We start from the raw sequence: 16045 nt of genomic DNA, 5'->3' as shown, positions 1-16045 counted from the left end.
TTAAGTTTGTAACAGTATCAGTTGCTCTAGTATTTCCTAGCAAAATTAAGTATCAATCAAACCCTGGAACAATTTTCACATTGCAGAGTTACAGATGCTAGGAAAATTCCAACAGTAGTAAATCAATATTGTAGACTTGGAAGTCTCATCAAAGAACTAATTTAGGGGAGGCAGAAAATTCAAGGGCTTTTTAGAAAAAGCTGAATTTGATAAACTGTGGGTGGTCATAGATATTTAATGTTTGCTAAGCAGTGAATGTGGGTAACTTGCTTCAGAACACACATATCTATTTAACTGTTTGGGTTTTTTTGGTGTGTGTGTGTCATAAATGACTTTAATAATCTTTACTCACATTTATTCATAAAAGTGTAAAAGTTATGATAATTTGTTAGGTTCAAAAAAATGTTGTGTTAATTATGATACTATAATTCTAGATTTAAATTTAAATGCCTATTAAAATTTGTGATGATCAGAATATATCAGTCAAAAATTTATATCACTAACTTATATGCAATATTATGGATTCGTGTGGGGATATGAAGACCCACATTTTTCTGGTTTGCTAGCTGTAGCATGTGTGCTAACTAATTTTTTTCTAATACATTTTAACACCTGAACTCAATATAATTATTATTCTCTCTTAAAACTTAATACAACAATCATTCCAAAAAAGAGAAAGGGATTGCATTTCAAGGTGGGAGGGATCTCCACATTAATTGATAGTGATACCAATTACTAATTCTATACAGTTGAGAGAATATTATTATTATAATCTACTAATTTCACATATCTGTGTTGGGTTAGTCTGAAGATTTCCATTTGGTTAAAAACTTTAGCTATAATCATTCTCTGTAACACATAATATATAGGACAAAGTCTTTTTACACTTGGCCCTCACATAGTTTCAAAGATCTAATAAATCCCTGGGGTGGCTACTCCCTTAGTTGATATAAGATCTCTCCTGGATGTGAGGATACTTTGTTCCATTTAAACATTTAAAGCATGCAGTACTGCCAGGCTGTACCCTCTTGTGACCCGGAGCACCTTTGAGATCAGCAAGTGTGGTTCCCAGATGGAAGAGGGTAGTACTGGGCAGGACAGCGCGTTCCTCACTGTGAGGGCTTGGCCTGTCTCCTGACCTAGTCCTTGAGTTGGTCTGACTCTCAAGGCCATTCTGGCGTGGCATATGTGCACTCCCGGGAAACATTGTAAACAATACTTACGCTTTTTGAAATACTAGTAACAAATTATTTATTTATGAAATCACTAAATCACTGATTTCTCAAACCATCAGAACAATTTTTGATGCTTTTGTTAGAAAATTCTCTGTTTACATAAAGTAATTATTTTTATCAGTTGTGAGCACATTCAGGCTTTATGTTAATTTTTCCTCATATAACTAGATTTGAACGTGGAAATTACCCTTCTGCTAAAGGCATCCTGAGATCCTAGTCTAAAAATATGCTCTATTCAGAGTGATGACTTTGTAGTAAGTATAGAAATCATTTTAATTATTCAATTTTAAAGCATTTGAGATTTTAATGACTGTAGAGAAGGCTTTAATCCAGGAAATTTGCCTTCAAAACCCCACCTGAGGATTTTTGATCCTTTTTGTAGTCAGCTCTGTTTTGATGAGGATAATGACATGGAGATTTAGAAATAAGTGGAGTGGTCATAATCAGCTGATTATGGGGACATTAATGTGGACCTACAAATAGGGATTATAACAGGGCTAGAAGCAGCCAGGTGACTACTATGGAACAGGGTTGCCACTCAGCATGGTCTCAAGTACAGATGAGAGCATTTGAAGACACGGCATTAACTTGGATCCCACTACCTGTGGTGATATCAAAGGAGGTAATACTATGAGCAGAGCCATAGCATCAGGACCATCTGAGCAGTGACAACACTGTTCATGTAGGTGACAGCATCCTACTTCTCCAGAGCCAACCAGTTTGGCCCCCAAACCTTAGTTGGAGGACAGGAGGGGTAGAGGGGGATAGCAAGGTCTAAGTAAATTTGGAAGCATCTAGTGTTATGCTGGCATATAGCAGAGATCAGTAATTGTTTGATGAGTGAAAGAACAAATGAATAAAGGAGTTTTCTAAACACCAGAAAAATAGGCAGAGGTTCATGGTAGTTAACCTGCCCCAGAGTCCAAAGGAATCATAACCAGGAACCAGAGCACAAGCCCAGTTACAGAGGCTGCAGCCATCAAATGGGGCACAGAGGTGGATACACATTTGCATACTATTAGCAAAGGCAGTCAAGGGCTTGATGAGAGTACTGCTGACAATAAGAAATATGCCACTCAGTTTGGGTTACTATGCAACCAAGTTTGGATTGTCATCTTCTCGTAAATTGTGAGAGGCTAGGTCCAGAAATTTAAGATCCTCAGAACATGACACTGGGCTAATTTGGGGAATGCAGGATTTATAGGAGAGTTTTTGTTGTCATAGACTTTGTTAGCTTATATTAAAATATACCAAGCCAAGAATCAAAAAGAAGACTTGACATTTTTGAGACAAATACAATAGTTGAGGGGCATTTACTGCACTCAATACTTTTTGTATATTGAATCTCATAACCATCCTATAAAGTAAGTAATATTATTCTAAATTTAGACATAAAAACTCAGAGGTTCAGAGGTGTTAAATAAGTTGCCCAGATTACACAGCTGAGCACCAAGGTTAAGATTTTAATCCAGCCTGCTCAGGATCCAATATTCATGCTGTGGAAAGGCTAATTGTAGACACACTACCAACCAACTCTGGGTCCTTGGTTGATTCATTTAAGATCTCTGACCTTCTTCAGCATATAGTGAAACATTTAAAATATATCATCTCTAAGGTCCTAACAATATTATGACATAAACATAATTGTTCTTATTTCAAAAGATGAGAAAATTAGTAGAAAATAATTTGTGTTTACTTTCTGAAAATGAATGTAATAAATTATAGAATAATTGAAATTAATTCTATCATTTCTGAACCACTAACAAAGATGTTAAAAAATCATTTTCTTTATCATATGTTCTTTGAAGATAAATGGAAGACTTATAGTATTTAATTATTCAAATTAAAAAAATAAAACTTTTGGATTCTTTAAATACTACTTTATTATTATCATCATCATCATCATTATCATGATTACTTTACCACATACTGTCTAGTGCAAAGGTAACCTAATGAGAAATTATGACATAATTTAACCAAAGATACACTGCATCTTGTGGTAGCTCACAACCTGGAGGCATCTGGTGAATTTCTTCAATCCATCCCAGAAAAGTGTCCTTCAGAAATTCTGTTGATTCCAGGCTCTTTGCATTGCCCTCAAAGAGCTCTACGTAAGCAGTCATTATGAAATGCTGTATATGAGCTCTGGAGTTTCATTAGTAATAGCCTCATGTGCCTTTATCTGTGATCCCAAAGCTTATCGTCGGTTATCCATAATTTCTGGTGGTGTCTATTCTTCAGGTACACACGCCTAGCTGCCGCAAGGCACATCACTTGTGTAGAAATCCCTACACATTTCATGAATTTGAAGTAGCCTAGGGATTAAGAAGTTCTGAGTTAATGATTTTAGTAAAGTCTTGGGAGCTTCTTTGCTGCTTCTGTCACGTCGATTTTGCTGTCGTGTGGTGTTCCAAGCATTTGTTGGCACTCAGATGCAGAATGCTTTGAAGTCATCATTTGTCACACTTCCAGGAACACCTAGAATTCTTAAACTGTTTTTTAGTGCTTTACTTTCCAGTTTATCCAACTAGTAATGAAACAAGGCCACCTCATTCCCAGAGTGTTTCTGGTAAAACATTTCCATGTCAGTCCCCCTCAGTCGTCTTGCTGTCCTGACTGCCTGTTCCCATCCAGCAGCAGCTTGAGAGGACGGCCCTGGATTTTAGGAACTGGGCCATGTTTGGTTGATACCTTTCTCCTAGGAGGGCTGGAAGCGGGTCTTCTTTATTTAAATGTTTATTACTTCCACAAAACGAGAGTGAAGGATGAAGTGACACTAAGAATAAAGGAGCTACTCATTTGATTTTTCCAGTCACAAGTCAGTCTAGGAGCAGAGTTTATAACAGCATTTGTTATTTTATTCCAGTCGTGCTTTCTTAGAAAAATAGCTTTGTAGTATAAATTTGCTGATAACTCCTGTTAGCTTTTGGCACTGTTTATATTCAGAATAGTTTACTGAGATTAGTTACAGCTCTGGGTACGAGGTTATGTCTACCCAGAAACATAGTGCCATATACCTTGATTGTGTGCTGTTAATTTCTTTTAAAAAGCTTTGTTTTTTACTGCTTCACATACCCGTAATATCTAGAAAAATACGAATTTTAAAATTTATATTCTATGAATTCCAGCTGATACTGATTACATATTATTTTGTTATATATATATATACTCCCTCTATTTTATTAAAAATCTCACACTTTTTTGCAGAACTAACACTGTTTCATATAGTGTTTTAAAATAAGTAACAGCCTCTATGATATTTGCACTATTACAACATGGTAACTACATTGCTAAAACTTAGAAAGTTTAATATAAAAAATCACAAAACAAGAGGAAATTAAAATTTTGGACACGTATACTAGAGACAGTAACTATTAAATTTTCAGGTAAAAAGAGAAAATAATATTAATCACTTTTATTTAACATTCAGATATCCTAGAAAATATTTAATGCATTTGGTGGTTAGTTTCTGTGGCAAATCCATTTATGTATGTGTTAAGCAAATATTTATAGAGGACCTGTAAATTGCAGGATAAAAAATGAACAAGATTGCCCTTTGGGAGCCTGCAGTCGAGTTAGAGTAGAGGACATATGTAAGTAAACACAAGTGGTCATAAATGCTACATTCGAGCTATGAGGAGTTCTGTGGGAACAGAGGGTAGGAAATCCCCTTCATAGTTGGAGATATGGATGGATCAGGGGAAATTTCAAGAGGAAGAATCCTAATTCTTGAAGTACGATTAAGAATTAAACAGGCTGGGCAGGGATAGCATTCAATGTGGAAGAAAAACCATGTCCAAAAGAAGAGAGCCATACGGGAACATGTGTCCTTAGAGACCTTACGTAGAATCAGAAAAGTGTACCTATATCTGTAGAAGATCACATAGTATATGGAACTGGAATCACCCAGGAGCTTTCAAAAAATATGGCCGCCTGGGTATCTTTCCCCAGAGATTATGATGAGTGAGGGCGTGGCCAGGGCATTCACGGTTTAAAAGTCATCCAGGTGATTTTAATGGATACCTGGTCCATTTTGTGAGAAACACTGGTTTCAGAACCACTGGGAATCAGACACACCTGTGTTCAAGTCCTAGGCCTTCTATTCACTCATTTGTGACTATGGGCATATAATCTTTGTGAGCCTTTTCTTTTTTTAATTTATTTGGTTTTTTAAAATTTTTATTTCAAAATATTAAGGGGGTACAAATGTTTTTGATTACATGGACTGCTTTTATAATACTTGAGTCACAGCTGTAGGTGTGCCCATTACCCAAATAGTGTTCATGGTACCCATTAGGTAGGATTTTTGACCCTGCCTTCTCCCCTCTCCCACCTGCTTGATTTCTACTGAGTTTTACTTCTCTTTGTGCACATGTGTGCTCATCGGTTAGTTCCAGTTTAAAATCAGTACATCTGGTGTTCTTTATCAGCAAAAATGGAGCTAATACCCACCTGACAAGCCTGTAATTCCCTCATGCATTCATTCATTCATTCACTCAACCATTCATTCAACAAATATTTATTGAGTCCCTACTGTATGCCAGGCATTGTTCTAAATTCTGGAAGTTTAGCAGGGGACTAAAAAGATCTTCCCCAACCCCCATCCCTCAAAACATACAAAAGTAAAAAAAAAACATCTCTCAGGGAACTTATGCTTTTTCTGTTATGAGGATTAAATACAATACCACAGATAAAACACTTAGCATGCTGGCACACAATAAATAAGGAATTACTAGTAATGATCATATTTGCACAGTTAACTGGGGTCATAATATGAAATTGAATAACACTTTAATTTATAATGAAGCCTGATTACCTTAATGGAATCAGAATGTCTCATTTAAAACAAACAAGTGATTAACCCATAAATGGCACTAGAGTTAGTTAACTAAGTTGTAATTTGTTTTTCTCTTCTGAGGATGTTCAGTGGCAAAAGGTGATTAAAAAACAAACTTCTTTATGCCTTCCAGGAACAAAGATACCCATAAAACATTATCACAAGGATGTAGTCAGTATCAAATACGCCAATTACATAGTTTGTATGTTATCCTGTGGGTACTTCAGAGAAAATGGGATGCCACTTGATAATACGATTGCATTAATATCCGTCTTTGAGATTCTGCTGAGCCCTCTGCAGGATAGCTTTTGCAACAGAGAACTAACTGCCGGTGGAGCAGGTCAAGTGATTTCCTAATCTGTTCAGGGCACTCTCTGATGGGCTGGCAGTGACCTAACTACAACAAGGTGCTCTTTGAAAAAGCAATAAAACAAAACCAATGTAGCAAATTTACAAAAATTTAAAAGAAATGAAGGAATGCTGCACTTTTTTATTTTCTTTTGGAATCAAGTTACAAAGTATTATAGAGCTATTGTTATCGATTGTCTGCCTGTTCAGCAAACGGCTCTACTTATCTGAAGAGGAACAATTTGAGATAATGCTTGCAGAATAGTTAATGTCTCAGATTTTTAAAAGCTACTACAGGCTTTGTTTGGGGAGAGTGCCCCAAAATTCTTCGGATTTGAATTTGGTCTGCTAAATTAAGATGAAAAATCAATTCTCCTGAAGACTATAGAAACAATTCATAGGGAAGTTTGTTGCCAGTTAATATGATCAGTATTCTTATAAAATAAAATTATTATTTTATCTGTAATATACAACAGCTGTATTATATGCATTTGTAGATATTCAACGTATAGTATTTTATAAGACTTAACAAAGCTAAATTTTATTGGCCACTGGTCTTATTTTAGTAAAATAAGAATGCTTTTCTTCCTTCCAAATAAGTTTGTAAATTTGAGTGTTGCTTTTAAGTAATTATAGTAGATTGTGTACAGTTACATAAACATCCCAATAACTTTCTGAAGTGTACATTACAAATGCACTATCTGGAAATGCATTGTTAATTCACAGCAAAAAAAATGCAAAGAGGAATAATATTGACTGGCCTCTGTTGTCCACATGCTAAACTAGACTTTTAGTCTTCTATGCTAAATTTCTTATAATTCATGAATATCTAATATATAAATTAGAGTGCTTATCTGGCTGGATTTTTATATACTATCAGACAATGTATTACAAAATACAAATTTAATCTGAATATTCTTGAATAGAAATTTGAGTTCATATATTCATTCACTATACAATCAACCCTTGTCCTCTGCCACCTCAGCTGCCAGTGGACGGTGGAGCAGTATTAAATCAGCTGCTGGTCAAGGAACTATTGGTGAACAGAGACTGCCCTGAGCCCTAGTTTTGGATAGGTTATTGATTATTAATATTTGGAATGCACAGATAGTTTCTTGTATGTGGGTAGCTGCTTTCAGCTGGGATGGGGTCGGGGATTGGAGGTATTAATTTAGTCCACTTCATCAGGCAAGGCTAATGACCTGGCAGAGCAGCTAACTATGGCATTCAAACCAACATGCTAGAGGCATAGTTATTTTAACTTGAAAATAATGTAATGGATAGTATATTATTTCTTCTTCCCAGTGAATCAAAATATGTATTAAATACTCTATTTTTCACATTTTCTTAATAAAAATGTGTATGCTAAATGCAAAGATTTTGTCCCAACACAATTTGTGAGGTCATGAGAAGAGTACATCCCCCTAGGACAAGTATTCTCAGCTTTGGCACTATTGACTTTTGGAGTTGGATAATTCTTTGTTATGAGGAGCTGTCTTGTATGTTGTAGGACACTTAGCAGCATCCATTAGATGCAATGGCTGTGGCAACCAAAAATGTCTCCAAACATTGCCAAATGTACCCTGAGACCAAATCACTCATAAATGAAAAGCATTGCTGCCCTAGGAAAAAGGGAATACTTGAAATCCATTTTATTCTTCTAAATATAGGACGAATCAGGGCCGGAGTAGATATATATTCATTTTTAACACATTTATTTTATACTATGAGAATTACTTTTGAAATATATACCTTATATTGCAGAAGGCTTTACTCCAAAGCTCTCTTGAATACTCTGGGATCATCTAACTTCTTATTCCTATCAGACGGAAAAATTAGCCACATTCTATTGTCTCTTTCATTCTGAAAAATGTTCTATGATTCTATTCCTTACTGCTGGTTAAAGAAAATAAATTGTTAAAAATTACCTGAAAGAACAGCATCTATTTGGTCTACAAGTTTTTGTTTCAGGGATAAACATTATTACACAAAGCATTAAACTTCAAGAATTGAAATTCTATTGAATTAGGAATATAAAAATGTCCCATTGATAAGTGGGAAATTGTTGTGTTCTGTTATAATTTAAAAACGGGAAAAGCAAATTGTTAAAGTAGATTTCAGGTAAATTCTTTAATTCTATTCAAGAACAGATATATTTTATGATATGCAAATTTACATATAAACAAATAGAAAAAATCCTTACATATCTATTAAAGCATTTATGGCAGAAATTCTTTGTTGTAGCAGTTTATTTGACACTGCCCATATGTATTTCCTTGAACAATCATGTAGCATTTCTGTAATAGTATTCTGTTTCAGACTTTACAATTCACACTTGTTTCTCACTGGTATGATGAATTTGTTGTTGAATATCTCAGAAGGTTGTGATAGGCTGGTGGAACATTTATAATTTCCCCATCAAGTAAATATGCCAAACACTTTATCTTACGTGCTCAAAAGGAATGGTGTCATCATCACCTTTCACATACCCCATGAGATTTATTTACAATTTACATTAACTATGAAACTCTGTTATCCCCTGGGAGTTCTACTTTATTTATTCCAGATAATAGGACACTTGCAACCTATTAACAGTTGTAAACATCTTTCAAGTACATCTGACATAGCAGTTATGAAATCTATTTCTTAGACAAGTTTCCAGGATTAAATCAGGACAAAGATGGAGAATAGGTGATCACGAGAAGTTCCTACATAGAAGTTTATCTATTATCAAAAAGAAATTGCAGTATTATAGAACCCGAAGCTTCAAAATCCCAGTGGAGGATTTAATAGATATTTTACATATTATATTTTAGAAAAACATTGATTTAATGAATGCTTATTTAATTAAAAATTCTTATCCTGAAAGTAAATAAAGAATTAAAGACAGGGAAGGATAGAAGAATAGATTATGGATGGATGGATAGGCGGAGGACACGTATAATGTAGGATATCAACTTTGAATGGAGACCTGCATATTAAATTTTGCTTTTTATTTTTCAGCCAATGTTTTCAGTTGCACCAAGCTTAGCCACCAATGCATCAGCAGCCTTTAATCCCTACCTGGGACCTGTTTCTCCAAGCCTGGTTCCAGCAGAGATCTTGCCGACTGCACCAATGTTGGTTACGGGGAATCCTGGCGTCCCTGTACCTGCAGCTGCTGCAGCAGCTGCACAGAAATTAATGCGGACAGACAGACTTGAGGTAGGGATTATTAGTTGGTTTCTTTATGAACTCCATTTTAATTCTCAAAGTGTGTTTTCTGTTTGTCTCTTACCATGGCAAAAATGTTTTTCAAAATTCAAAGCGGAGATTTTGGTTTTGTGTTTGGAGAATTTCATTAGAATATAGGTTTGCTGTATTTGATGAATGTAATGTTTATAAAAGCCACAACATCCATGTGTAGAGTAGTGGATAAGGGCTTGGACTCTGGGTTCACATTGCATGTTACTTCACTATGCCTCAGTTTCCTGGTCTTTAAAATGGAGATAATTACACTTACAGCAAAGAGCTAGGTGAATGTCTAACACAAAATAAGTGCTTCCTAAATGTTTGTTGTTGTTTTGCTGCTGCTATCAAGAGTAACAAACTCTATCAATCCCCTAACAATTGCTCTGAGATATAACAAATATTATAATAGTTACTATCTATAAAACATTAAAAAATTATTAATACAAATTTCCTCATAAGTTTTATAATATTTTGATTAAAATAGCAAGGCAGGTTTGGTTGTGTGGTGTGCTTTCATAAAAGTTTTTTAATAGGCATTTGCATGATGTTCTAAGTCCTAACGTCAGGGATAGTCAGATGCATGCGCTTTGTTGTTGCTACATGAAAAAGAAATTAAAGTTATAAATCTTATTTTGAAGTGGTTGTTCAGAGTTTCAGCATGGCTGTAAATTAATGAATTTGATAAACTATAGATATAAGAAAAAATGGCAACATTAAATGTACATCGAAGTTATAAATCTGCATTAAACCCACCTAAAGAACAAAATGATATTTTCCTCTTTTCCCTGGTTAAGATGAGGCAATACTAAGTTCTGAGAAGTTCTACATGTATTAATTACTGAGAAAGTAGAAAAAAATAAGCCTTTGTGGGAACATAATTGACTCTAATAATTGCTAGTCAGTTTAGCAGGAGTTTAGTTAATAAACACCAATTTCTTATTTATTAACTTTTGTTGCATGCATTAAAATGGACCTCAGATTTCAGCATATTTACAACCATATACCAGACATAAGCATCATACGTTTAATTCTCAAAACAATCTTATGAGGAAGATGCTATCTTTAATTCCATTTTACAGAGAAATCAGTTCAGGGGAAGAGATATGAAATAACTTGTTCTGGCTAGAGAAATACACCTAATACACCTGGATTTTAGAGTGGTTTGTTGTTATGAAATTGTGCTTGCTCATCAATTAACTAATTCTGTTTGCAGATGAATTTGGAGAAAATTTAAGAAATTTTAAATATTCTAAATTATTGGATGCTTAGCATGTAAAGCAGTTTTATTCCCCCTGACCTTTCTAAAGCAACCCTGGGTTTTTGATGCATAATTGTTGATTGATTAAAGGGAACCAAATAGGTAGTCTTAACTCTAATGAACTCTAATGAATTAATTATTAATAGGAAGTTATATTCAGAAAACTAGTCTCCTCTCACAATTTTAGGTAGTCTATCATTAATTATATTTTATAGTGCTTAATTGAAATGAAGACTTTTGTCTTCTGGTTTTGTTTTTCTTTTTGTGAGGAGCTACCTCTCGTGTATTTTGTCTGTTTTATTTTGCTGTGGTCTGAACAAATGGCTTCTATTGAATCGACTGTCATTTCTCTTTGACCTGAATTCTGCTTACTTAAATGCCTGATGATAGTGCAGCTTCCTATCTTATTCTTGTTAACAGGATCTGATCCAGTGTCACAGTTACAACAACCTGTTAGGATATTGCAGTATGAAGCCAAGAAGCAAATGTTTCTGCTCTCTGCTTGTAATTTTAGACAATCCTATCTTCAGGTTATTTCTTCACATGCTAATTGTACCACATATTGAAGTCTAAAAGACATGGCAATAAATGCACACACTCATTTACTAATTGGCCAAATGTTTGATTACTTGGAGTTTAAATCTGTACTCTATTTTTTCCTCATGAAATTCTGAAGTATATCTTTGAATTTTGAGTTTCTTCTGAGGTCCAAATTTTCTGAGTCAGTTAAAATATTGGCCAATTCTTCTTGCCACTTCTTTCTCTCTTTTTACTACAACTTACTAGACAATAAGGCAATTTAAAATACTATAGATTTTCAGCTTTCTGGTTCTTATATAATTGCTTAGAAGAGCTGACATATTTACAGCACCCAATGTGAAACTACAAAAAAAATGTTAAATTGGAAAACAGGAATCTAAGAATTAGTGCTTGTGATGTTACTAATTAGATGAGAAAACTCAGGTCAGTATTCTCATATTCTCTAGGCTTCATACTCTTCACATATAAAATTAGGAGGTTTCACAAGACAATCTCTAAGATTAGAACATTGAAGGACCATTACATCATTTTCTTGCTTTTAATGCCAGCCCCTAGCTATTGAAACATTTATTTTAAAAATTATATATAAAAGTATATTATATATGTATATATATCACATACACACACGAGCTTTATATCAGTATTCATATTATTCTTTTTTATTGAGTATCTTTTACAAGACTTTGTAGCCAAGTATTTTCTGTACTCTAAAATTCAGACCTCATGATTTTCTCTAAAAAGGAGCAAATCTCTTAAATATCATTCACTGAAGTGTGGCTTTTAAAATTCCATTTTGTTACCTTGAGATGCCTTTCTGTAATTTCCAAGCAGGAATTTGCTTTCAGTGATGATTTTAAGAAATTATTAAAATGTATAGATACTAGAAAAAACTTGAGTGTTATGGTCATACCCCTGCTTCATTACAAAGAGTTAGTAATTAGGGAAATAACTATTTGACTTATTTGTAAGATGCCCAGAATTTTTTATGGCGCAAAAAGGATCTATGAATGCATTCATTCTCTCATTTACTCAACAATTCTAATGGTGAACTCGAACATCTTTCAAGTAGAAAACATTGTGAGGAATGTCTTTGAAACCTTTTAATTGCTGTCTTATCAATCACAAGAAAAGATCCACATGAGAAGCCCTAAACTCATAATTGATACCCAATAACTTGTTAAATAGGTGAATAAATGAGTCAATCAACCAATCAACCAGTTAATGAACTAATCACAGAAAGATACATACCCTTATTCAGGGCTTAGAGTAATCCCATAGAGTTAATAAAAGATGAAAAATTTTTAACTTCAGGAGAAATTTTAGCATTTGTTAACATTCTCTTTGGGAACAGGTTTCCATTTTGAGCATTCTAACTATAAAATATGGCATCTTCATTATACTTCTAGACCAAGAACAATGGTTTTCAAGCTTTAATGAGATTAGAATCACTTGGGGTGATTGTTAAAATGCAGGGCCTCATCGCCAAAGACTAATTCAGTAGGTCTGCAGTGGGGATCAGGCATTTTGTTTTTCACAGATGTGCCAGGTAATTCTAAATGTAAATGGTTTACAAAACACTTGCTCTGGAGAATGACAGCACCTGTTATTTAAGCCTCAACTTTTCATCATTTATTGAATATCTAGTTATTTTGGACTCCATTAAAAATCTTCCTCCTCCAATACACATAACATTCTACCTATTGTTAAGTTGCTGAGAACACTGTGCACAGCATAATCAAATATTTTAGGTAAACAATGATTATTATTAAGGTAATTTCTATTACATAGCAGCGATCAAACAAAAACCAGTAGCCACATATTTCAGACACTGATTAAGACATTAGATTGCCATTTGGTTAACTGCATCATTTTTATATCAACAATATATATGAGAAAAACGTATGAAGTATTCCAGAAAATGTGGGCAAACCAGTTGGTTTCTGATATTTTCAGTTGAAATCTACTTGTTTTAAAATACATTATTCTTCTGCTGAAAGTTTTATTCTAATGAGATAATCATAACACGAGTTTCTGATTTAGTCTACTGGTTGCTGTATGCTTCCATTACTTATTGACACAGCAGAGCTTAGTAATCCTTCTCATGTAGGCAGAAAAAATATGATACCTATTAACTACACAATAAAGAGTATGTGAAGTTAAATGAGGATTAGAATAACAGTGAATGGCTGGCCTAGGTTGGGATTTTTATAGGAATTTAATGGATTTAACATGATTGCATACTAAAGACTTTCTATTCAGAAAAGATTAGAAAAGAAGATGCTTTTAATAATGTCGGAAAGGCTTATTGGTAGGATTATTTTAATTCTGTATTTCTGTAGAGGATGTTTGGCTACTACTTATGTGATATTTTAATATCTCTAGAAAATTAACAAATCTTGAGTTTTGTACACAGAGGTCTATGTAGTTTATTTTTTAAAAAATCTATAATAAGCTTTAGAATGGCTCCTAACAATATAGTCACATCCTCATTCAAACAATCTAATGTACTGTTTTTCTGTCAATTATTAATCTCTGTGATTAGTTGGAGTTTTGTTGTAGAGATTATAGAGTTGTAAATTGTTTAAAATAAGGTAATTGCTAATCTTGGCTAGCCCCCTGATTTTTCTGCTGTTCTTCCACTAATTTGTTCATCTAAATTAAAGCCAAAATTTCCCTATCTTTGCGCTTATTTAGAAAAGGTAATAAAAGTAGAGTTGAGCATTTGGCATATTGATGAGCTTATTTCAAAGTTATGTGTTTTTTTGTCTTGCTGGATTTGCACTTGTTCATAGGAATGAATAAATGACAACCTGGAAGTGGATTTAATGGTTCTTTTGTTGATCATTCCTATTTACTCAGATTTTATTATTTTTTTACATGAGGGTCAAGTGGCAAATTCTTAGTTACATTACTTGCAGAAGTATGCTTGTGTTCTTTAGCCTAAATGATAATGATGGGATCTGCCTTTTAGATTTCAAAGAAAATTTCCATTTGGTCTTAACAGAGATCCTGTTAGGTAACTAAAGTAGATGTACTTTTCTTCATTTTTTTAGAAAAGGAGAAGTGTATCAAATTTTTATAACTATTGGATAACTGAAACTAGAAATCACATCATCAGATATTTATCTTGAGAATTGTACAATAAATTGACTATGATCATTTCCCCTAATCATCAGAATTTTAAAATATAGAGATTTTAATCCTTTTTGAATGGAAAATACAGATAATTTCTTTGCTGCCATAAACTTATGGCCAACATGAGGACAAAGTGCTAAGGATACTTTGATAAAATCATTGATTATCCAGTATTACCTTTTTGAAGTGTTAGGTTAGCTCAAATGTAATAGCAAATGAAGCCTACGGTGCTTATTGTTGAACGACATATACATATGTCTTTGAATAAGTTTCTTAGTATTGGTCATTAAATATTAAATTGACTTCCCAAAATACTAAAATAGACAGAATCCCTGTTCCTTGTTTTAATTAGCTGTGCTCCTGCTTTTGGATGTTATTCTCCAAAGATGGCTGAGTTAATTATACAACTATGGTGAACAAAAAACATATTACTACAAGGGGATGTCTCCTTAAAAAATATGCAAATGACTCTCCAGTTTTGAATACAGTCAAACATTGACATTAATATCCTTAGAATCCCAAAGCTTTAACTTGCAGAGTGTTGCTAGATTTAGTACTACTTATAAAACCCGTTATTATTTTGACCATTTTAAAATATGTTTGTCATGTTTTAAGAAATTAGAGGTCAAATAACAGAACTGCTTATTTTAACCAGATTTATATCATGTGTTATAAGCTGTGTTAATAGTGCTTTTGTTTTGAAGGTTCCATGGCCAGTAAAGTGCTAGGAACTGGAACCCACAATTTCTGCCTCCAAGCGCTATCCCCTTTCCACTGTATCACTGCTATTTAGTTAACAAAAGGTTTATTTAGAATTAATTCACATTTCTTTGGGAAGTTTTTCTAATTTTTTTATTATATAAAGTTTATAATTATTCCATAGCTGTAGTTCTGAAAATAAAATTTGGAACTTAAATGTTTTCGGTGAATATCTTCACTGAAATGATAATTTTTACTATAAAAACAACCTTTTATCCATTTTATGTGAAAGTTTATAAAACTTACCTGATACAAAACAAATTCTGCTTTAATACTTGTAGTGTAAAAGACTCAACATTCTTCTTGATCGAATCACCTTATGTGTTTAGCTAAATAGATCTGATTATTTTATAATAATTCAGGTTTGAAAACCAGTTATCAAACTATAGAAAGTACTTTCTATTTGTTGACCCATTAATGCCATCTCTGAACCTTTATCCTTAAAAATGATATACCTGTAGTCATGAATATATTTTTTGTAATATTATTTATAATATGTGAACATCAGAAATAATCTAGATATCCTCTGAGTTACCTCTATTATGTAAACTATTTGATGAAATTTCAGCAGCCATCAAAAATGGATCACTCCAGACACAATTTAGAAACATGAGAAAATGCTGATGCTACGTGGTTGAGCAAAAAGGTCACCAAGTAGTGGCTATTTAAAAAATGTATGCATGTGGAAGACTGGATGAGAAG

At 33.6% G+C, this 16045-nt stretch overlaps 1 protein-coding gene across 50 annotated transcripts in view; it reads left to right on the top strand.

Annotated features, from left to right (window-relative positions):
* The window catches only part of MBNL1 (muscleblind like splicing regulator 1), a 193201-nt gene that overhangs the window by 154811 nt on the left and 22345 nt on the right, over positions 1-16045 (top strand). For 44 of the 50 annotated variants that reach the window (XR_011234044.1, XR_011234046.1, XR_011234041.1 and 41 more), the window contains one exon: positions 9424-9624. The exons of the other annotated variants lie outside the window; for them this stretch is intronic. Coding sequence is in view for 34 of the 44 variants with exons in the window: in XM_069475337.1 (XP_069331438.1) it covers positions 9424-9624 (201 nt within the window). In the remaining 10 variants the exon portion in view is untranslated. The remainder of the gene's footprint in view (positions 1-9423; positions 9625-16045) is intronic. 50 annotated transcript variants of the gene reach the window in all.

This window comes from Eulemur rufifrons, chromosome 7 (genome assembly GCF_041146395.1).
Source record: "Eulemur rufifrons isolate Redbay chromosome 7, OSU_ERuf_1, whole genome shotgun sequence".
Lineage (NCBI taxonomy): Eukaryota > Metazoa > Chordata > Mammalia > Primates > Lemuridae > Eulemur > Eulemur rufifrons.
This window is presented reverse-complemented; position numbering and strand designations above follow the sequence as displayed.